We start from the raw sequence: 25155 nt of genomic DNA, 5'->3' as shown, positions 1-25155 counted from the left end.
AAACCAATATAAAAGTTCTATTTCTATAACTGAAATAGAAAAATCACTTTCTATTGTCTATGAGCTGTCTTTCAGAAAACTCTGTAGAATAAGTATTTTCTTCACTACAAATAATGAAGGAAAAATTATTGGCTTTAGAAGAAGGACAAAGAAAAGAAGAAAAGGAAAAATTAATTCACTTTATCTGGGTGAAGACATAAAAGTGTAGATGGAAGAAGGTGCCTCATGTGACTTCAAGCCTTTTCAAAATATGTGTAAGACAGGCTTTATGGTGAGGAGAATTTTCTGTTTTCTGTAGTGTAGACAATCACCTAAGCCAGCAATCAACTGACTGCGGCAGGCCTAGAAATAGCTGTGAAGAACTTGTTCTGCTCTCTCATTGTTAGTGTTTGGTTTTTATTGTGAAGAGGGAAAATGTTACTTAATTGGACAGTGCTATTAAGAGCTACCTTGTAATTTTGAGCTTTGATTTCCATTAGATTTTTTGTCTTTGGTGCTTCATAAGAAGGCAAAAGTCTAAGAAGCACTAAATAATATAATGATTAAAGATTTGTTAATGTACAATGTACAACAAACCGTGTCTAAACAAAAGCAGTCTGGTTCCCAAACAAGATACTCTTATATATATTTTCTTTAAAACAGCCTAATTGACCTGCTAAGCCTTTGAAATTCAAGTTTTCCACTATGTTTATGAAGAGTCTAAATTGTATGTTTTTTCTGAAATACTCAGTAAGTTCTAAATTTTGGTTTTATTGAATATTAAGATAAATATGCATAATATTTTTTCCTGCCTGTTTCTCCATATCTTCCCATTTCTCCATCTCTTCTCAGGATTTTTTTCATGTAAGTAAGAGTTAATTCAGAGATAATACAATGAAGTTTGTTCAAGTCATATATCCTATGGAAGAATATATCCTAAGAAATAACAGTTTATACATTTGTAACATTATCCATTATAATAATGAAATTAAAAGCAATTCCTTCACTTTTGTGAAAGTTACTCTAATTTAATTTCTGCAGTTCATTGACTGATATTTGCTGAAGTTCAGCAGTTATCAATAAAGGCCTTAAGAGAATTTGCAGGGTATCAAACAGATCATACTGAGCCTGGCATTTTTAACCAGAGCTGATTATACTTCAGTTGACTGAGCTGTCTGCTGGAGGGGAGCCCAGTTCAAGGGCTGAATCAGTTGCTGAAGAAATATGAACTGTGCTCATGCTAAGATAACCGTATACTCTTTGTCAAAGCAATAGGGAAAAATTATTAAAACTCCTTCTGGAGTTTCCGTTGTCTTGAGCATTTGTTAATGAAAACTAAGAATCAAGTCTAGCAAAAAGTAATTCTTGTCATGAAGTTTCCGTTATATAAAATGCTAAACTTGCAGTATAGCACCAACAAATTTTTAGTTCATCCAAGTGAAACACAGTGCAAAGTTTTCTAGATGTAGATGTTTGTGGTCAAGGGAGAATTTTGCTTGAGGAGTTCTTTTCCACTTGTATTGAAGACTTTTTCTGCTTTCATAGCTAGTGGGGAGAGAAAGTTATAAATGGAGAGTTATAAATCTTTGGAGAACAGCCATGTGTTTTCATGTTATGAACAAACAAATGTGGCATTTTAAAAAACCTTATATTTATAAATAAAAGATATGAAGTCCAAGTGTATAGTATATCTTGTAACTGTAAAAATATTAAATGTAACCTTTGTCCTTTAGCTTTTTTATTTCTCAATAAAATTTTCTTTGAAAATATAGTCTTATATTGCAGGTGAGAAGTTGATTCATCTGAGTGGTTTAGGATTTTAGGGAATTCAGTAATAAATTACATTACTACATTAGAGACAGTCCAGATTCTCAGTATATGTAAGAGACTTGATTTAATATTCATAAGAGGAAATGAAAAATGTAGTATTTGCACTACTCTCGAGTGTAACCACTGTGGTCTAGAGTATATAATAAAAACTTCAATCATGTTCAATGTATTATTTCCTGAATTTTAGAAGGGAAAAAATATCTCATGTTCAAGTAAAGCATGTTGGCACTTAATCAAAAACATAAAACAAATAAATGAAAACAGAATGAAAATTTATTGGCATTTCTGACAGAGTCTGTAGATCCATACTACTTTTATTTTGTGTGAAGATGAGCATTGTAGGTGGTACTGTTTTTTTCACTGCTGAAGTGCTAGTGCCTTCACTATAAATCATTTATTCTGAAAGCTATTTCTCTGTTCTTTTGTTCCCTCATTAAACGTTCCTGCAACCTTTCTGTTTTCCTCAGAAAACTGGGAAATGCCAAAGGAAATCTGGATTTTAATTTTTTTTTTTTTTTTTTTTTTTTTTTTTTTTTTTGTACCATTCTGGGTTTTATGGTGTAATGTAGAGACCTGGGATTTAATGTATTTGTAGACTGTCTTTAACTTAAACTGTAGGCCAGATCACTTGAAAAACACACTGTGCCTACAGAATATATTGCATCTTGATTGCTTGAAGAATACATATATCATTGGAGTATGATTTACAGGATAGTGGAATATTGACAATTTATTACAAATCGTGTGCCCACTAACTTTTCCTACTTTCTTATGTAAATTGAAAGTTTATGTACAAATTTGGTGTTAGCAGAAATCAAAATAACCCAAATCCATCCGGATATCCTATCACTTATTTTCTGTGTCATTAAAAATATTTTTATTTATTACATGATGTGAAATGTAAAGTACAGACTTCAACAGAGCTGGGGAGAATCTTTCTTGGAAGATGGGAGGTCACTGTTCAAAACTGTAACAAAGAAATAACTCAGTTGGTTAGTGCTTTTGGTGTGGCCTGGGAATTTCCTCAGGGAGGAAACTATTGGACTGTTGGAAAAATGCTGTTGGAGGGAAGTTCAGAAGATGTGGTTGTGGAAAGCAGTGCTGGCCACAAAGAAGAGTTACTGGGTGGCTTCCTGAGTTTTACTGAAGTGAAGTTGTAGTTCATTTCATGACTTTGTGTTCCCTTGTGTGGCTCCATATCCATATAAAGGATCAAGTGTTTGGTTACCTGTTACCTGAAGTCTGCCTTCATTCTGCTGTTCCAATGCTGCAGGGAAATATGTTTAAGTAAACAGTGTTTTGATTTTCTAGAACTTCAGAGCATGGTGACATAGGTTTTGGAGCAGGGAAAATTACTCTGGAATTAATTTTCATCTACTCATCCATAAGGCTCAGATTTTGGTATACTTCATGGCATTGTGTGTTCTTGTTTTCTTAAACTCTTTGAGAATTGGTAAATCATGTATTGTCACTTTTGTTTTGATTTCAGAATAATTTGTATTTGAAGAGTTGATTAAACCTTATGTGTTGTTGCCAGAAGTGATTGCTGTAAATGCAAATGGAGAAGCCTTTCATATGACTGTTTTGTGGAAAACACATTGTGTCTACTGAACTGTATGGATAAAGGGGAATTTAGCTTCATTTATTTGATTAAGAGGAGTTGGTAGGGTGTAAATTCCTTGTTTGTTACTGCTGATGCTTAACCAGTCTGAACCAGAGCCCAGTGGAATTAATGGAAAGGTTCCCATTTGTTTCAGGGTAGATTTTTTGAAGCTCTAAAAGACTTCCCACTGTTCCACAGTTGAACATTAGTAAGTCATGGGAAGCCTGCCAATCATGCAGGATTTGAGTGTATGCATGTGGTGAGATTTCTAGGAGGCTGAAGACTGCTGTCATGAGGATAGTTTTTATGTGGAATTTGATAATACTTAAGAAAGTTTTTTATTTATTTTTACCTACACTTCTGCTATTGTAGCGCAAAAATGGGGCAAGATGATTATAAGGAGTTTGCATTGTCTATTGTTAGGAAAATAATCAAGTGTGATGTTCTTAACTGCTTGTGTTTTCTTTTCCTCTTTACTGGACAACATGTAAATAAAAATTTTAAATCTTGATAATAACATCAAATAACTAAGAACAGAAGCTTTTATGTTAATGGAAGCAGTAGGAGAATGTTTCAATTACCATTTTTCTGGCAATACATACAGGATGATGGGTACAATGGGAATTTACTGGCTTATGAAAATAGTATGTTGACTTTACAAGATGATAATGAAAATACTAGAAAATATTCTCCTTCTGTTTGGGTTCCATATGTAAGTGGGTTTTGGTTTGCCAGTCCCAGACTTCTGTCTGGGGATCTCCTCTGTGGTTTTTATAGCCTACTAATCAGATCACAAGAGGCAGGGAGGCATATGCATCCCCTTACTATGAAAGTAATGTTCATTACTGCTTGTTGGTTTTAAGTCCTAGTGGAAGTAGTGTGCATGGTTTGGTTCAACTATTAAGCAGAATTCTTCTCTGCAACATATATGGAGTTATTCACGTCTCTCTAAAAGAAAGATTTTTACAAAATAAGGAAACTTTTTTTAATGTCTTGGAGTATAATCTCAGCAGAATTTTAACATCTAATTTATCCCCTTGAGACTTACCATTGCCAGGTAGATGACACTACCTTTTGAAAATCTGTCTGTTAAGAGTGTCTTCAGTGAGTTTATAGCTAGTATGCACAAGATTGAATTATTTTAAATTATTTACAATATATATATTTTAACATACGCATAAGTGCCACTTCATTGCCTAAAGCTGCATCACAGCAAGCACTAGTTTCTGTAGTTGAGTAGTTTCTTGCTGTCTGCTGTGTCCCTTGCTCTGGGGCCATGTCTGACAGAAACCCATGATGGATCTTCTTGTCTGTAGCTCTGTGTGTTTCTTCAGCCCCTGTTAGCAGAGATAAGTCTGAAAACATGAGCACTTGCAGTGATCCCCCCCCAAGAGTCTCTGAATACAAGCAGGACTTTGTTGCATTGCTATCTGAGTGACAATTTTGCTTACTGATAAAATGCAATCTCTTTTATTGCCTTTATAACCTGGGATGTCGAGGGACTGGCAGCTCAGAGAGTTGTTCTAGCTGTTCTGATAGCTCAGATGTGATTAAAAAATTTTAAGAAGTGATAGAATAGCGTGCAGATTTTCTGTGAAACATCTTTGGTGTGGTTCAGAAAATAAAACACCATTTCATTTTGTTCAGAAAACGTAGTGCTGTGCTGTTGGAACATGGTCATTTCTAGCTAAAGCAGACAATGAATTTCCTAAGTAAAGATACTTAGGAAATTCTAAGTAAAGATACTGAGGATGTCTTACTCAGAGTTTCAGCATGTTTGAATTTTTCTCACTGTGGCTACATGGTGTGCAGTAGTGCCGCTGTGAATTGTAGGTGATATCTAGTTAGGCTAGGTAGAGGCTGAAGTTATCCTGAAAAATGTTAAAAACTTCCTAGGTCATGGGATTTCACTCTAGATACTTAGTAAGGTAACTTACTACTTACTGTGTAGGAAATTCAATGTACTCAAAGTATTTTGCCTGTGTGTTTAAATTATATGTCCCCTATAATTTAAAACAATAAAGTTTTGATGATATGATTGCATTTGGCCATTGTCATATAGGATGGGGGAGAGCAGAAATAACCTGGTCCTTGGAGTTCCACAGAAAATGCAAATTTAAGTAGAATGTACATTTAGCAAAGGAGTTTTATTCACAAGGGATTGCATACCACCTAGCCTTGAAACTGGTTTCTGAACTTTCTCAGTCTTGTTTTGAGGTGCGAAGACCAAAACTACAGTTTTCCAGTTGTGTGGGGCTTTTCGCTTTGTTAACAAGACTTTTTCTAATAATTCCTTACACTCAGTTCTCTTTTTGTACAATGCTGACATAATTCTGAAAAAGCATCAGCTCAATCTGTTGTGATTCTAGGGTTTCGCTCTTGGTTATAAGAGTCACAAAGGCCATAATTTTATATGTTTATATGAATTTCAGATTATTTTTTCACACATGCTTCATTTTACCTGCATCTAAGTTAAATATCGCTGACTATATTAATGCCTACTACCTAGCCTCATACAGGCCTTCTCTCATACTGCACAGCCAGCTTGGATAACTTGTCATCATGCACAGACTCTGTCCTCTTACTGTTCATTCACTTTTCCAGGTCATTTGGAATATGTTCAATGGTACAGGTTCCAGCACAAATTCCTTTAGGAATCCAGTGGAGGCCCCTCCAGTGTGAAATCAAAACTGGTTTTGTTTCCTATTTTTTTAGGTATTTTTCCACCTGAAAATCTTTCTTTCCTTTCCTAGTGTTGCTTAGTTTCTTGACCTGCATGGCCATGTGGTATGAGAAGTAAACTTTTGCTCTATGTGGATCCTGTTATCTGTTAAGTGCTGGAGTGGAGTAACCAGAGATGTTCTAGGGTGTGTTGCGTAGCCAGACAAAATTTATACTGAAATAAATGTCTTGAGAACTACAGAGAAAAATTTTAGTTGATAAGAAAATAGCTAGAGAATGTCTTTGTGCAGTAGTCACTACAAACTGCAAGGTTTCAGACTATTGAGACATCCAGTGTAATATGTCCACACACTTATGTCACAGGAAATGCTGGTGATATTCCTACTTGGGCTGAATGCTCTTTAATGTGCTTTACACCTGCAAAGCAGTAGCACCTGTTTGCTATTTGTTCAGATGTGGTTTTTATTTGGACTGCAAAGAGTGTGAGCCACCTAAAATCTTAATTCACCCTGGCTTCTGTGGTTTTTCTTAATACAGACTTTTCAGTATTTCTATCAAGCAGATTACAATTAAGCTTGGAGCTTTTTGTGATTATATTTTACTTCATACTGCTGCTACATTATATTATCAGAAATAGACATTTAACTACAGAGAATTCTGATATTTTTATTTTTTCCTTTTGGAAATTTACTGAGAAAGCAGATAACTTCTAATGTCCTTGTTTTGCAGATGAAGAAATAACAGTGAAAGCTTAATTTGCTTCTGTTGTCCTTAAAGGACATCAATTATATGCTGCTGCTTTATAAAGGAATGTTTTTGTTACTGTGTAAGATACTGAAAAATTGTAGGCATGGCCATTCTGATATTCACTTAGCTGTTCAGATTGCTTTTTGGTCAGGGCTCTGGCTTCCAAATAAATAATAAATTAACTTTCTTTTGTCTTTCTCCAAAATTGTTCCTCAGTACCCAACATTGCCTCCCCACATGCTTGTGTTGTAGACCACAGTGTACAGAAATACAGCATACTCCAAGCATTTTGGGCATTTTAAGTTTTGTGGTCAGGACCTTGCTAAGTGGCATGTTAGAGAGAACTGTGTACTCTTTGATCTCTTACCAGCCAAGAAAACTTGTTCTCAACATCAGTCATTTTCATCTTAATCATACACTGAAGGGAGAATATTTTATTTTTAGATGTACTGTCTATTTATGTTGCCATACTTTTAAGTTTCTACCAATTGCTTGAGCTGGTCTCCGTGGATGAAAGAAGGAAAGCTAGAGGAATGAGAAGAATAATTGATCTATGTTTATTGATCTGCAAAATACATGAATATTGATATAGAATATGAATAGTCCTTCTTTTAAATCACAGCTGAAGATTTATACTTTATTTGGTTTTTCTTCTTCCTTCTGACAGTTAAAAATTTAGATACCAATGTTTAAGTGAGTGTTCTCTTATGAAACTAATTATGTTTCATAAAATGTTTCTGCAAATTTGTCTTTTAGATTAACTTAAAAGAGCAAGACGTTCTTTTTAAAGCCTTTCATTAAAAATTGTACCTTTTATTTTCTTTACCTTGTGAATTTGCACAACATGGGTGTAGACAATCCTTAACTGTTTTTACAAATAACTGTTATGTGGTACTTGGATTACTTGCTTTGCAAAGTAAAAAGCAAAGGATTGAAGTGAATCATAGGAAATATTTGCAAAGAAGCTTACAGATCTGAATTTTCCAGCCTTCATACCAAGTGTTGCAGTGGTTTTTTGCTGTTGTGTATGCTATTTTTGATTTTGGTTGCATTAGGAAAACTTTTTTCCTATTATTTGCTCTTGGCTGAATATTAAAATTGTAAAGATTATAAATGAAAGTGTTAGAAACATCGTAAGATTTAAACAGATAAACAGAGTGGATTTATAGTCATCACACAGGAAGATGAGAGCTTCTGATAGGCATCTAAAGCTGTAAAATGCAGTAAAACTGGATCAACCCTTCTTTTCTTCCATTTCTGTGTAGTAATGCAGACATGAAAGGATCATGAAGTTGTTTTGGTTTGCAGTAGAAGAAGAATTTAAAAGGTTTTGAGTTGTACAGAAAATAAATTGATTTTCAGACATTTTTGTCATTTTCATGGTAGTCAGATTAATCAGTATTTTTTAATTTTAGGTAAGTTTCTGGTGGGTAGCTAAGATTTTATGAGCCAAGAAACAGATGATTGATTCTCAAGCATACATTGATCAGAAGGGTAGAAATGTGAAAAAATTTTGCTTCCTATTTTCCACCTCCATAAACCATTGCCCAGTTGGATAGATTAACTAATGCGTTAAGCAAAAGGCTGCTGTAAGTGTATGCAAAAATATGTAGGAAGATAGGTTTTTTTCTGGAAGAGCTACCCTCCTAATATAAATGATGTTTTAAATTAGGAGTACACATGGGATACCAAATGAGATCAGAGAGCTTTTTAGAAAGGCAAGGAGGAATAAAACAGGGCGAAGCAATTGCAGCATTTTTTATGAACTTCCCTATGCTTAGGAAGTGAAGTGAAAGAACAGATTGCTGGGCCAAGTAAGAAGTTTTGGTAAATCTTTTCTGTATTATGTTGAATCTTCTGTTAGTAGCAATGTCTTGGGACACACTTCAGTATGACAAAACCTGTCATCTTGTAACATTTCTGTAAATTGTAGTGGCTTTTCTAAAGTTTAAAATGAATAAAGCAGGAAATAATGTAGGTGTCAGATTCTGATTTCAGTGTGAACCCATTCTTTCAATTACTGTCCTCTTGATTTATGTTCTGGTGTAAGTGAAAAAACAGCCTTAAGGAAATAACTGACCTGTCTGCGCACACGGATCTGTGCATTAGAAGTCATTGCTAGTACAAATTAATATTGCCATTGCTTTATTCTACCCCTCCTTTAAAGAATAGCACTCGAAGTAAACTAGAAGGTGTGCTAGAAATTACTTATGGTGTTCATGGATTTGTGAAATCATAGTTAAACCTGAATTTGAATCTTACATACATAGAGAGGAGGGCAACCAAGGAGGTGGAAGACTTCAAGTGCAAGACTTGGGATGAGTGTCTGAGGTCACTTGGTTTGCTCAGCTTGGAGAAGGCTGAGGGGTGACCTCAGGGCAGCCTACAGCTTCAAGGCAAGCAGAGGGACTGGTGCTGATGCCCTTCCTCTGTGACTGCTGACAAGTAGATGGAATGAAATTGCATCAGGAGAAGTTCACACTGAGCATTTCACTGTTTCACCTTCACTGAAACAGGCTCCCCAGGGAGTGTCACAACTCCATGCCTGTCAGAGCTCATGGAGCATCTGCACGACTGTCTTGGTCATATGGTTTAGTTTGGGGTAGTCCTGTGAGGAGAAGAGAGCTGGAGTCTATGATCTACGAGTCCTTCAGTACTTGAGATAAGCTATGGTGCTATGATTATCTACTTAGTTTCTGTGGAAATTTTGACCCTTTCACTTCAGTGTATACAGGGGTTAATGTAATAAAAGTTGTATAAATGTATTTCGAGATAGTACTTGCTTTTGTTGATTTTTTTATTTGCCTCTTCTGAAAGTAACTTGGTAACACATCTTGTGTAAGACCACACTAAAAATATGTCCAGTTCATTGTTCTGAGCGTAGCAGTTGTGTAGGACAGAGTACTTGAAGGCAAGCACATAAATACATTTCTCTTGTGTGGCCCCCACACCTTGCTTTTAATCTCTAGGCTGTAATTTTGGATGTAATAATTCTTGAGGGATTTTTCTTCCACTTTGTAAATCCTTTTATTTCTCAACCTGCATAAACTTTTGGCACCCACAGCATTCCACATAAAGGAATTCTACACCTGAGTTTAGTTTGTAATAAGAAAATATATATAGTATCATTTATTTTCAATACATGACATCTTAATTTATTCAGTGCCCCTATTGGGAAAGACTTATTGTTCCTTACTCAGGTTTCCATAAGGCCACACAATTTCTTAGACCTCTGTCCTTTCTCTCATCAGTTGTCCATTTTTGAGGATAAGGAGTCCTATTTACTTAGTCATTCTTCACATGGAAGTTGTTCCATAGCTTTAGTCTTCCTTGTCTCAGATCTTTGTATCTTTATCTTGCATGGCTTTTCTGTGTCTGTTTTGTAACATGGGAACCAAAACTGCACAGTACACCACGTGAGGCACAAGAAGGGTCTCAGTGGTGGCATAGTATCCTTTTCACTGCCAATTTTAGTATTGGGATTGCTTTTCTGAACAGCCTCTGGACAATACTTTTAGATAAAAACTTCTCAAACTAAATTTGAGAACTTCCCTAAATAGCAGGTAGCTAGTTTAGAGCACATGCCATTGTGTGTGTGCTTGAACATGGCTTTTCCCTGCCATGTTCATTTCTTTCCCTTTGGTACTGAAATTTGTGCACTAGCAAGACTTAGTGCACTGAAAGATTGTTTATTTTTCCTAAAAAGTCCAGGATATTTTCTGGTCAACAGTCAGGATATTACTTACGTACTTATCCAGTAGTAAATTTTCCAACATTGTGTCTGAAGAGTATGCTATGGAATATTCAAATTATCAAAATGGCAATTATTTTTGCAAATGTAGCCCACATTTTGACTGATACTTTCTGAGCATCTTGTGTAGAATTTTCAGAGTTAATGACATTGGTCTTTGAAAAAATCAAGTTTCTTGAAGGTGCAGGTAAAATATTGTAAATTACAAAGGATTGAAAATTACAAAGGATTTTTCATCCTGATTTGAAATATGTATGTGTATAGAAACAATGTATGATAACAGAAGTAAAAGAACAAAACGGAAGTTTCTGTAAGGGGCAAAGGGCCAGATTTCTAAAGTATTTACTTTTGTGGGTAGTGAGAGTTGGCCACCTCAACTCCTTTAAAAATCTGATCCTGAAACCATTTTTCAGACTGTCAATGCAAAGGATTTCTTGAACTATGCTATAAACTCCAAAGTCACCTGCCAAGGGCAATGTCTTCTGAAGGACCTTGCTTTTACTATGGAGATATAAAAGCTCTTTGAATACTAATCAGTGACCTAGAACTCCAGCCAAAATTCTAAGATCTTTAGACAAATCCATTTTAGCATTAAATATTTGAAAACAAATATCTGAATGAAAAGTCACTGCTTTCTTAACTAATACAAGTTTTATAATTTCTCAGGAGATTACTTAAAAAAGAAATATAGCTACTGGTGAGGCTCCAAAGTTGAGCTTCAGGAAACAGTGGCTTCTGTTTGACAATAATAAAATTCATGGGAAAGGCTGTGGGACTTTCTTTCAAGGTAAAAACAAAGACTTATTTCATTAGGCACTGCTGATACACTGATCCAAGATCAAAAAAAAGTAAAATGTTTCGCCTCTACACAAGCAAAAGCATCACATTTTTCAATATGTAAATCTACAAGGAGAGTATGCAGACCTATGAAGGCTGGCTTAATTATAGAGCTTAATAAAAGGCATATGTCCTTTGACTGCTGAATTAGTCCACAGGGCTGTTGTTACTGTCAATGATAATGGAAAAAAATAAATAAAAATCCTCCCACAATACAGAACAAATGCAGAAAAAGACCTACTTAGATGCTACGGGAGTGAACATTTTGTCTTGAAAAGGAAACAAACCAATATGACTTTTTCAGTCTGCCAAATTAGAAAAGGGATCCTTGTAAAAGAAGAGAAGGAGGAAGATGGGTAAACAAAGCAGGAGGAATATCTGAGTTTAAGCTGCAAGTCATAGGATGGGAAGAAAAGAATTCAGATTAAGCAAAATTTTTATTTATAATACTTCTGTATCTGGTGCTTATGTAATGTAATAGACTGACAGTAAGTAAATATCCTTGTAGAGAGCATTTAAACAAGCATCAGTCTGTGTTGCATGACCTGTACGTCTGACGAAAGTTGACTTGTACTGTCTGGAAAGCAATGCATTTCCCTGCTTAATAGACAGTATATTTCTTTGGCACAAAACAAGGGCTTCCAATGGGTGAATTAACATGACTGACAGACTTCTGTTTATAACAGCTCAACATGAGGGAATTTATCCATTTTTCTTTTCTTTGCTGAAAGATAGTATTTCACCAAATAACGTCAACTTCATGCTCTGGTAAAAGCATTTTTTTTTATTTAGGAGTCTAATTTTGTTACCTGGACCAAATCAGAGTGCTTAAAAACTATTTTATCTCCTTGAGTCTTATTTTAAGTTTCATATATGGCATTCTAAGGATATTTTGCAAAGTATATCTAAAAATACAATCTTTCATACAATTTATTTGAAGTGTTTTAAATAGTTTATCTTGTGTAATGTTGTAGTTCCACATACTGTGTGTAGCTCAGCAAGCAGAAGCATATTCTTCATGCTAAACTTTAAAATCAGAAATGTAGGTTCACATCATTTTATCTTTAGACCAAGCCTTGAAATTTTAGTTTTGAGACATAAGGCTTAAAAAGCATGATTCTCTTTTTTGACCTGCCAAATGTCTTTCATTATGCTTGAGAAAGGGGATGGCAAAGAGGAGTAGTCAAGGAGACGTAGCAAAGCAAATGCAGAATAACACATAATACAATGTTGAAAAGTAAGCAGAATTAATCTTTAAACTGTTTCATATTTTCTATGGACGTCACATGGCTGTGTGAGGATTTATCTTCCAGAAGAGATTCTAGTGGGGTTACTTATGAGGTTTTCCTTGTTTTCATAAGGGTTTGAGGTTTATTTTCTTTTTTAGATCAGCTTCAGTGCTTCTTGATGTAAGATGAGTTGAGTCCTTCTCAGTCAAATAAGTAGCCCCTTTTATATTCTTAATAATATAGGAGCATTATACAAGTCTGATGTAGACGGGGAACTTGGGTATGCACAAATCTGTTTATTAAAGAAAATAAACTCAAAGTGTAAAGACCAGTAAGAAAATAGAAACTTTGCAAGTCCTTCATAAAAAAATGGAAAAATTGTGTCTAGCATTTCCTTTCCCAACTTTCTGTTCTTCTTTCCATTATATATGTATTTGCCTCACTGTGTTGTGCAGAGTTTACTCTTTCTAGAAATACCTAGTTCTGCTTCCTATTGGCTCTTACATGATTGTACATCTCATGGATTCTCACCCAAAAATCTGTCAGCTGAGTCCTTCAGATTCCCTAAACTGATTGAAAACCATCTCTTTTGGAAAGAAGCTAGAAAATCAACATTGATGTCTCTCCGTATTCTAAAGTGTCTTCTAGTCTGATTAAAGTTGCCTTCTGGTAGTCATTATTAAACTGTTATCAACTGATACAGTTAACATAAAACTTCTAGATTTTATGTCTTGAATACCTATTTTATTTATGAAGGCTGATGTGGAAGTTGGTTTGGATGTTTCTGGGCTGTCTGTTTGACTCACTTCCCCCCTGTTGGTTTCAATAACAAAGTGGTCTCCTAATCATCCCTGGTCAATGCATTTAAATTCTTTTTCCTGAGCTCCATCCTATAAGGAGCTTCAGGTTTCCTTTTGAGAGGGAATGTGTGCATAGTTGACATTTAAGTTTTCAATAGTATCTGAATATGGGGCCACATCTCATACACAACTCCCCCAAAGACAGTATGAAGATATGCCAAAGAAGAAGCTTGCTGACCAGATGTGAATTTTTGTGAACACAGCCAGCTCAACCCAGAGGGACAGCTCTCTGTTGTGATCAGAACCTGGAACTTGTTCCCTGTAGTGACCTAAGAGAATCAACAGTAGTAGCATTGACTTCAGAAGATCTTTCGATCTTATATTCCTATCTGAAAAAAGATGAAGGCACTTGTATGACCAAATCTAGCAGTTCCAAACCTGAGCATTCTTAATACACATATAATATCTGTGTACAAAATTGGTCCAGTTATCTGGACTCAGCTGTGACATTTTACTTACCATTCCACTGGTAAGTTTTTAAAATGCAGTTCAAGTTCAGAGTTAAATACATCCATTGAATTATAGCACAGATCTTGCGTATATATACAACAAATTCTTTATCCAGTAGGGAAAAATAAATGGGTGATACTGCTTGGTTTTCCAACAAAGTTCTAAAAATTACCTCATGAATATGCAATGTACCTAACTTAGTTTATTGTTTGATTAAGGTCTTGGCATTGACAAGAGGACATCTTTACCACAGAGCAATTCTTCCCCATGGGATAATACACTTTTCAATATATCCATACATGCAGCAATAAGACATGGAAAATGGAAGTTGCTAACTGGATATCCAGGTAACAAAATAACTCCTTTTTGCACGATCTATCCTATCTCCCACCCACCACAAACACAGTTTAATTTTGTTTCATGTAGTTCCATTTATTTTCATAATTCTGCTAACTTCTTAGATTTTTGACCACATACAAAGATCTAGAATAAGCACTTCTAAAATCCAAACTATGTCTTTTTTTCATTTTCCAAATATTTTGTCTGCAATTACTTGAATTGTAGGGAAAAAACTGTTATAGAATATCTCAAGTTGGAAGGGATCCATTAAGGATCCTAGAATCCTAGAAGAAGGGCCATTAAAGTAATTAATTGATATAAAATAAAGTTACATGGAATTTTGAATCTCAGTGGTGCAGCAGTTTTTTGCATAAATGAGATTACTATTTAGGTAGCCCTGCACTAGAGAGACTCTGGTGCAGGGCAAGAGTTAAGGTCTGAAATAACAGTCACTGCATAGGGGCTTGTCAAGAGGCCTAGTGAATTAATCAGTTACAGCAAAACTGTCTCCACACTGCTCCTCTGTATCTCAGAATTGACCCTTCATCTGTTCCTGGTCCTCTAGGCTGCAGTCATTGGTTCCCTCCACCGTCTTTGTACAATGAGTCACAGATTCAGTCGTCTGATCCATCAACAAAGAGACTTTGGCTGTTTGATATTGTTCATGACCCTGAAGAGAAATATGATGTGTCTGAAAAATACCCTCATATGGTGGAAAAACTACTCTCACGACTTCAGTATTATCACAAACGTTCAGTGCCTGCGTTCTACCCTGATGAGGATCCCGCCTGTGATCCAGCAGCAACTGGGGCTTGGGGTCCTTGGGCATAGTGAACAAAGCTTTGCACCCTGTAAAAAAACCTCTGTAACAGAGTCTTTCTACTTTCTTTAGTGAGCTGTAGCTAATTGTGATCTTATTTTTTCAGTAATACAGTATTTCTTATTCTTGATCTGTTGGGAATCTTATTTCAGTCTTTCCCACTCTCTCATTCCCAACAATTATATGTGAAATGTTAGTTTGTTTTTTTTTTTTATATTCTTTGTCTGGAATATGCTCTAGTGCAGAAGATAAACATTGTCTCCTTCCTTGAAAGAAATTTAAAGGCATTGAATTCCTTGTAAGGAATCATGGCAGCAGGGATATCCAAAATTAATCAGCCTTGTGGAGTATACTGAATTCCGATTTCATGTTTGTCCAGAAGACAAATTCTACTGAAAGTTATTGTATATCTGTATTAACATAATTTTTTTTTTGCCTTTAACATGTACTTCCATCCAGAAAAGGGAAGAGTAAAAAAAGAAAACCTCACTAATACAACAAAATCTCTATTTCTTGTTCACTCTTAATGTGTCAAACCAGAGTAGAGAGTGATGATCAACTGGAGTGCAGGGCTGTCAGGTAGAAGGGTCTTGATAGGCTGAAAAAACAGATGAATAAAGATTTAATGAGTTACAATAATTGCAGAGTCCTCCAGTTGGGGTGGAGCAGCTGCATTCAGCTGGGCCAACATTCTGGGCCATGACCAGATGTAAAGCATTTTCATGGGGAAAACTTATCTAGGCATTCTTCTGGACAATAATTAAGACAAGAGTTGCCGTTTTCTCTCTAAGTAAAGAAACCCAACCAGCTGTTGTTCCATGAAAGTGAGAATGTAGCCAGCAGCTAGGGGATGTCTTAATTCCCTTCTGCCAGTGCTCAAGCATAGCATCACATTTTGATGCACCCAGGAAAAGTATTCACCATTTGGAATTAGTTCAGTGGAGAACTATGAATATGATCATGGGGACATAAAGAAATGGGTTCGTTTATGGTGGTGAGAAAAAGGGAAGTTGCTATCTTCACCTACCTAATGTAAGAGCATAGAGAAGAGGAAGCAGGACTCCTCCAAGATGCACAAAGATGAAAAGCACACAGGGAACATGTGGAGTTCCAATGCAATATAAGGAAAGGAAAAAAAATCACACCCTGTGTTTAATTAAATATGGGAAATGTGAGACTATGGGAACCCTAATCCTGGGCATGTTCAGTCTTCGGGGGGAGAAGATTCTGGACAATTCTATCCCTGAAGCTGGATCAAATTTGAAGTTGACCTGGTTTGGTAGAGGTGGTGAGGAGCAACCAGTGACCTCCAAAGGCCCCTTTCTGCAAGAATTGCTCAACGATTCTGTGATGAACAAAACCTTACTTTTATTACCTGCCTGGTAAGTACCCTGTCTTTATTACCACAGTTGAGTCTGTTTTCATCCTGAAGTGGCTCTGAGCCATGAAGAAACCAAGCCAAGCAATATTTCTCAGTTACTCATCAAATTGATGCAAGATAACCTGCCAACTCTCTATTAGTGTCTCAGACCCTGAGTTCTGGTACTGCTTCTCAGTGTCCTTGGCTAAGTTCTCAGGATGCAGAGCTCAACCTATCATCATGTCCAGAAAGAAGGAATCTAATTGCCTTTTTCCTGGCTCCAGGACCAACTCATATAAATTGCACTAAAATTTTGCACAACTTCCCAGTTTTCTCTTGGGAGACTTGTGCTAATTGTTAGCAAACAGATTAATGAAGAAAAACATTTGACAAAATCTGTGCATTAAAAAAAAAAAAAAAAGATAAAGTCTGAAAAAAGATAACCAAGAAAACTGAAAAGGCATATGCTTTCTAATACAGCTGATTCACTACTACACTGTCTTAAATCTTATCTTGAATGCTTGTATTTTTTACCTTTGATGTTTATTCTATGAATGGAAGTGAAGCTAAAGCTCTCCAGAAACCTGTTCAGCTTTTTATCTTTCTCTCAAAGAACTTTGTGTTACTTTCTAAGCTGTTTGTATTCACACAAACATGCATTTCCACAGCCTATCCAGACACTGGGAGAATCATCTGATTGTGACCTGCCTCTAGGTAATTTATATTTTCACTGGTAAAACTTACCTGCTGTGACAGAAGCTCCTACTATGCTACAGTTAGCAACTTTCATATGAAGTAATATATTTAAAATATTTAATTAAAACTATAATACATTCTGTAGAAGCAGCCTTCAAACTGGTACCTGATCATATCTCCTTCCATTTCATGAAATACATTTAGACTTTTCTGTCGTGTGGCTCTTCTCTTGGTTCCTGTTCAGGTTTTAGCTAACACACAGTTCATACAAAGACTTGATGTTGGGATCAGCACTGTGAGATCCAAGAGAGACTAACACGTATGAAGTCTGCAGGAAGGGCTCAGGTCATTATGAAAGCCATTACTTGTCTGCTGCAGACATAATCCTTCCTACTGATTGTCAGTTCCTTCAGAATCCACTAACTTAAGGGAATCATGTAGACCAAACTTCAAAGCTGGAAGTCATAAATACGACAGCTTGCCCAAAACCACCTCTGAAGCATATCCAGCATCAGCCAATCTGCTGAGGTTTTCATGCTTCCTGATGGGATACATAAGAGGTCTGCACTGTGACAGAGGAGAAAGGATGAGCACTCTTATCAGCAGCTCTGGGAGTATATGTAAGTTATGACTTAGACAACTTGTGAGTTAAAAACCTCATTAAGTAAGGAATTAATTAGTTAATTCCCATGTTAGTCTCATTTGTATGAAGGAGATTGAGCTTTTGTTTGATGTGCGTGTTTTTTTCCTTTCCTAATGAGCTCATAAAATAATTTACAGACCATGTTGTCCTGTAAATTAGACCCAATTGGAGCATGATGATCTTGGCTTCAGAGTACAACAGCATTTCACTTTTGAGCTTTTGAAGATTCTTTATGATAACTGAGGTGTAGGCTCTGTTATTTGCTGACCACATCAAGGGAGGGAAAATGTAAGCAATAAAACCTTTTTATAAGCTATTGCATCACATTGACAAAGTTTGCATCTTCCTTCAGTAGCTCCAAAAAAACCTTTATTACAGTTGCCTTTTGTAACTGTTACAGTCAGTTTGTTTTATACTGATACAATTATTTATGTTAGTTTATAGCTAACCTGTTTAGTGCAATTGTAAGTTCCATATTCTAATTGTAGCATACAGTTAGTAACATGGTTTCAAACATATGGGACTCTGAAAGAGTGAAGTGTTAAATTACCTTTTGTGACCTTTAGATTTTTATATGTGTCATCTTATCCTTCGAATGCCTTTTTGAGATAAATCAACCAAAGAGCAGTAGTTCCATTAGTTCTTATTCATCCAGAATGTTGTGGTACAGTTTATTTGTGCAATCAAATGCAAATGGAGACGTTGACAGCCATTCCCCAGTATATAAGGCAAGTAGATCCAAAGTATTTATGTTATCCTCACTCTTTTCATAGTGTATTTATGTAATGTCCTGTGTACAAATGCAGACATGTAAGATTAGAAAGCTAACTGTTCTCAATCAATATCACATATAACATTTTAGTTTATAGTAGGTGTTACAAGATGTGGTTGTTGCAATAACAAGGGACTGGACTTGGGGGTAGAGGAAATTTTTTTGCCCTACATTCCTGTGTGCCCTTCAGCATTCAGCACTTGTATTACATGAGGAAAGATGTCTTACCCACAAAAGTGGAAACTTCTATTAATGATATTTTTAACTGGGTTTTTTGTGGTGATAGCTAGCTAGTTTCTTGGAAAATGAAAAAAAATCACCTAAATTGTAAAAGCTCAAGTAGTTAATGTCCTTGACTCCCATCAATGTCAGCTTCTTGGCTGAAGTTAGAAAATATTTTTAAATATCTAATTTTAATTTCAGAGGTAAGCAGAGCTTTTATGTGTTCTCTTTTCTCTATGTCCTGCAATCTGCATTTTATCTTGCTGATATTCTAATTTATATATTTCATTTACTAGGAAGCAACTGTGACATATCATTGTCTCACACAGGTATTCAATTCACCCTCTGTTTCCTCACATTATGTTTTAAAATGCAAAAATTCATTGTTTTCTCAGCTACACTAGACCTGTTTTTTATTTTTAATTGTCTAATTATTTTCCATGGGTGGTCCTTCATAAAACATATGAATTCAACTGTGTTAGGGAAAAAAAACATCTGGCTGACACATTTAGATTGGCATCTGCAAAGAGTTGTATACTGTTAAGTTGTTTCAAATTGGAAAATAGAAATTCTTTATATGTTTTGTGGTTACTTGAGTAACATTCAAAAATGCAAGTATTTTGAACTCTAAATAAAACTTCATTTCATCCCTTTCCAATTTAAGATTCATTCTTAATCTGGCAAACATCTGAACATCATGAATTCAAAAATTTTAATCTTTATGCTTTAGAAATTATTTAAGCTTCAGAAAAGTAACCAAGTTTAGTAAGAATGCTGACACTGGCTATTCATTTTGTATTACTTACTTGTAAAAAAAAATGTACACAGTCAAGGAGTGGATGATCTTATAAACAAAACAGAAGATCTGAATCTTTTCTTGAGTCAAAGGCTCTATATTCAACCTGAAAATAATTTGTCCAACTTTTCTGAGGTTTATAAATGGGTCTTGGATAAAGATCTGAGTTTAGTTCTCTTTGGAATCTCTGAACTGAAGAACCCAGAGTTTAAACACTTGTGGTCGGTGTGGATTTGAAACTCCACTACCAGTCCTTGTTGGCCTCTCATCGTACGTTCTGACAAAGTGGTTTAATTGTAGAAAGACTACTAGCAATATACCCAAAACTCATCCATGCTTTCCTTAAACAAACAGTAAATGAGCACGAAGTTACATAAAGAATCCTGTTAAACTTGTGCCACCCTGCTGGAGACAGGTTTGGATGGAAGGGCTGATCGTGATAGAGCTGCTGATAGGGCACCTATCGGTTTGTGCTGGAGTTTGGCATACAGGACATGCTGTCCTTATGTTTAGCCATGTCTGTAATCCTGGGGCCAGAGACACCCACATGACAAAAAGCAACTGAAACACAAAACATTTAAAGTCAAAATGAACCATTGCTTGACAAATGAAAAACATATAATGTCAAGCACTACCAGGGAATCCAGAATCTAACCACAGGTTAGGCTGTCCTAAATGTAGGAACACCAAGCCATTTCCAAGATGTAGCAGTTATTAAAGGAGAATTTGTTTTTCTGCCTACCTGCTCCTTTGGCAGCCCAACACAGGCCCTGCTCCAGCTAGACCCCAAGGCTGTGTCTCATAACATTAACCTTAGTGTGACGGAGGGGTCAGAGGACCATTTCTCCAGCCCAGCCCTTCTCTTGGCAGTCCCTTTGGAGCCCCACCCAAGCAGACCCATAGGTTTCATGTCTCTCAACTATAAATAAACTGAGGTTTGTAATGGGGAAGTAGTGCTTTTGGTAAGAGTAGGGGAAAAAACCCCTGCCAATTCTAAGTTTGAGGAGGTTAAGTAATATTTTTACCAGTGGGTTTCCAGCTGAATGTTTTAACTCTTTCAGCTTACTGTCTCTGTCAGCTGCAGGCAGTGGGCTCAATTTTGTTTCAAGCTGGGTTATTATGTGGGAAGATGCTGGTTGAACATATGGTGTAAAGAACTCCCTGGGGTCCCAAGCTGCTGCTTCTGAATCCAGTGCTCTCCCATCTTCTTCCAGTGCATTGCAATTCATGTATGAGCTCATCTACATCGAGCAGAATTGCTGCAAGAAACAGTAAAAACTTTTTTTGGCACAGAGCAGTCGGAATGAGTCAGCCATCCAGCCATGGATGGGATCAGTGACAGCCCTTGTGATAATTGCATACCGTGGTTAGCAGAGGCAAGGAGGATGATGCAGTACTTCTTGTTGTGTTAGTGTTCCCTCCTGAGAGTGTTATTTTTGTGGGGTGGAGTGCAGAGATACTGGAAAGGTTGGCAATGTATCTGCTGCCAAGTTTCAAAGAAGTGACTACCGGCTGCCATCATCAAAGCAGTTACCGGATGCTGATCCCCTAATCCTGGCTAAACTCAATAGCAATAAAGGCAGTTATATTTTGTCTGCAGGACTATAGTTAGAAAAAAAAGTATAGTCCGAATAGCTAGATTTGGATCTAAGGAATGCAGTGTTTATTTGGACAAATCTTCAAAAGCCACAACAAGGTACTGCACCAAAGCCACAGTTCTGGGCTGCCAGATTTTGGCATTCAGTGACAAAAATAAAAAAGCCTGTCTTTCTTTTCAGCTATGCATTCTTGCTATTTCTTCAAGCAAACAAGGAGTCAGAACACAGTGAATACACGTACAAACAAAGTAAGCTGTGTTTGGTATTCAGCAATGCTTATTGAGTAATTTTGGGCATAGGGCCCATGGTAATGAATGGAAAACTTAGATCAGGACATCTGTGGCCTGCCCAAATAATTTCATGGGACCTGCAAATCTGCCAGAAACATCACTCGATGGCCCTATTAACCAGGGATGTTGAAGTCTTTCTTGATTGGGTACATTCTACAAGCACACTCATGAACTAGGAGTCATTGATTTTTATTGGATAGAAAACTCAGAAATGGCTTATTCAAGGACATCTGAGCCCTTAAGTTTACCCTTCACATTTATCCTGCTTCACTGGGAAAAAACTTTAATGAATCTGGATGATGAAAAGATAAATGTTGAGAGCATTGAGTCAGAGTGTGGACTTAGCTTCTAGCAAACATACTCTCAGTTCCAGCTTAACTGTACTTAACTCACAGTAAAAAAATAGTTTGGAGGCTTTTTAGCTATAGATTATAGTCTGGGCAATTCTGTGACTGCAAACTGTTTTCTTGATGTTGCTCATCAGTGTGCAGTTATCCAGGAAAATAGTCAATTCCTGGAGGATCATAATTTTTTCCCCTCTTCCCTTGTGTATGTGGTAAGAGGAGCTCTTTTTAAAAGGTTGTGAACATTGTAGCTGCCAGCCCAAAAGTCATGAAAGCACAGCTGCCTTGTAGGTGGCCCCTATAGATGTACTGAATTCTCACTTTAATTCTTGTCCCTTTTGCTTTGTTTTCAAATATGCTGTTTTACAAGTCATACTCGATGGAAAAAGCTCTGTCTGAAATAATCCCAAAGTGGCTATTAGTCTGGTCTAGTCATACCCCGCAGCCCCAGCAGTGACATGTTGTAGAAACAAAGTCATTCTCCTGCCTTTTCAGTTCTGTTTTGACTTTACTCTATAATGAAGAGAGCATGGTCATAGTATATTAAACAACTGGATAAAAGCAACATATACATTACCATCACTCTGCTTCTAACTAAAGCTCCAAAACCAATATAGTGGAGAAGCCTGGCTAGGAATTTACTGACCGTTTTCTTTTGCCATAAATTCAGCATTAGAAAAAAATATCCAGAACAGCTGAAATGGCATAGCCTTTGACTGAGTAAAAAATAGACATATTTATAATATCAAAGGAGACTTATGAAAATATCCCAGCTGGATTTTGAAAAATGTAGGAGGGAATAGAATAGAACAATTGCATTTCTGTTTATGTTTGCCCTAGAAAGTAACCCACTGTGAAGAAACATTTAGGAATGTGAATGATTGAGAGATTGTCTCTTAGAGGCAGCAGGTATAAGATGTCTGAAATTCCTTTGAGTTAAAATTGCTTGTTAGCAACAGGATTTTTTTGGTAATTATTTCTGCCCACAGTATATAAGAACCTAATGTACATTGCTTTATGTGGAGAACTTTTTACAATTCACCTTTGTCTGTATTTACTTTGTGATAAAGAAAAGGCCATGGTATATGGAAAAGAAATTTTAAAAGGAATTATTATTCCAATGCCAGTGCTTATTCTATTTATATCAAGTGCAATTGCAAGAATCCATCTTCCTGTTTAAAGGCAAGTAAAATTATTGACAATATTTTACTGAGGATTTTTGTATTATGCAGTGAATTATGCATTTCAGATTTAACATGTGACAAAATATGCACTAAATATGTGGACCTAAACCAAACCCCAAATCTAAACAAAGCAAGCTCCTATGTTGTCTAAGTTTGTTGTATTTCTAAATTTTATATTTTGACTCTGTGGTTCTAAATACCAATATTAAGTTAATTAGTATCTGATTTTTTCAGAAGCAGTAGGGATGCCAAGACCCTGCTATCACAACAATGTTTAACAACAATTCATTTCAGAGCTTACAGCAGTGTAAGCATCATAAAGTGCAAGCAAAAGCAGACTTTTTAACAACAGCCATTATCCATCCTTTTACTTAATATTATTTGATGACATTTGTTTGATAACACATTCAAATAAAGTAATGGCTTCTTTTTAAATGCAAATGTTTGTTTTATCTATAATTTATTTTCATTGTGCTTGTCATAAATGTACTGCTGATACATAAGATTACAAGAAAATATTTAGGAACACTTAAGAACACTGTATAAACACTTGGTTTATACTTGATTTATTTAGTAACACTTATTTATACCTAAATATTAACCAAGTAATAAATGACTATAATACACCAATAATCATCAAAATTCTAGATATAGCAGAAATTTGGCATTGCTTAGGTCCATAACTGTCAGCCCCAATTGCACACACAACTGCAGTGCACCTGTAGCACCTTTTCCTTCCACTCCTGTCTTAGGAGCTGGTTACTGCATAGATCTCTCTGTGTTATCAAAGGGAAAGTCAGAGTAATTCCACTCAAGGCCATAGCTTCAAGTGAATGCAGTGCTCATGAAAGGACTTTGCCCATGTGCTGCAGTCAGAAGACTCAGAATTAATTAATGATTAAGTAACATCCATGTGTCTTAGTTGCCCATTTGAAAAGGTGAGGACAGGGTATTGTGAGAAGTACAGACAGGGCTGTGCTTGGAAAAGCTTTGTTTGGGGCTTTGGTCACTTGGCCCAAGTGCAGTCATGCTTCCAGTTTGTTTCATGAACTGGCCCAGTCAAGCTGTAGAGCAGAATTAAATACTCCTGTTTAGCATATAAACTGGAATAATTGTTTTAGTTCAGGGAAAACTCTTTGATTATTGTTCACTGATTAAGTTATATTTATAGTGGAATCATGGTTTATTTTGAACATTCTGAAAATATGTTGACAACCGTTACTCTGTATCACTGCTGGAAGAGAAGAAAGTTACTCTCTCAGCTAATAACTCTAATTCAGCTGAGTTACTCTTTCAACTAATAACTAGTTTTTAAATATATGCATATTGCAAACATTCTATTCTTGATTAATGTTGGTTTTGTTTTTTTTCATTGTGTGTTTATATTAAAAAAAATATTATCTAGATATGACTATGAGAAAGTTAGCAAACATACATTTATTTATTGAACTTCAGTCTCTAAATAGACCTGCAGAACAGACCTTAGGAGTTGTCATTAATAAAATTTACTGCATTGAAAATGTTATGATCTCCATTTTCTTATCCTTCTGCTCAAAAACCTGGAATGAAAGTTTTTAAAGAAAGAATAAATTACAGCTATAAACCTTATAAAGAAATATGTTTAAGATAAAATTTTATTTTGGTAGACCATAGTGAAGCCCACAGCGACAGAGAGCCCACTAAATCTGGGAGATTTCGTTATTTTTTAAGTGGGCCCATATTTAAGTTTACATTACTGCTTAGGAATCGACTTCCAAAAAGCCGTAACAGTGGCTACTGTTCTTTCCCTTAGGGTCCGAACAAGGAAATCCAATGTTTTCTGGTCAGCAGTAGGAATTCCACTTTGTAATCTGACACTCTTCATTCCTCTCCTCTCAAAGGCAGTAAACCAAAAACTTAAAGGCAGAACAGATTTTCAGATCATGTAGCATTTGTAAATCCTCATACACATTTAATGATTTGTTGGCATGTACAAACTGTAAGCTTCATGACCTGGCCTTTCTCTTGTCAGTTCCTGCTCTCATCACATTGTCTCGTTAGGCACGTTTCACCGAGAATTCATGTTTTTGCATTTCTCTTATTTCAGCCCTATTGTCCCAAACTCATGAGGAATAAAAAGTCAT

At 36.0% G+C, this 25155-nt stretch overlaps 1 protein-coding gene across 7 annotated transcripts in view; it reads left to right on the top strand.

Annotated features, from left to right (window-relative positions):
- The window catches only part of ARSB (arylsulfatase B), an 82017-nt gene that overhangs the window by 46140 nt on the left and 10722 nt on the right, over positions 1-25155 (top strand). The window contains exons 7-9 of one of the 7 annotated variants that reach the window (XR_014951160.1): positions 14187-14315; positions 14873-16509; positions 17156-24552. The exons of 5 other annotated variants lie outside the window; for them this stretch is intronic. Coding sequence is in view for 1 of the 2 variants with exons in the window: in XM_021547253.4 (XP_021402928.4) it covers positions 14187-14315; positions 14873-15138 (395 nt within the window). In the remaining variant the exon portion in view is untranslated. Of the gene's footprint in view, positions 1-14186; positions 14316-14872; positions 24553-25155 lie in introns of those variants that run through there. One more of the 7 variants, XM_021547253.4, reaches the window with a different exon arrangement.

Source organism: Lonchura striata, chromosome Z (genome assembly GCF_050655825.1).
Source record: "Lonchura striata isolate lonStrDom1 chromosome Z, ASM5065582v1, whole genome shotgun sequence".
NCBI classification, from domain to species: domain Eukaryota; kingdom Metazoa; phylum Chordata; class Aves; order Passeriformes; family Estrildidae; genus Lonchura; species Lonchura striata.
The sequence above is the reverse complement of the archived record's forward strand: the minus strand, read 5'-3'. Positions and strand labels throughout refer to the sequence as shown.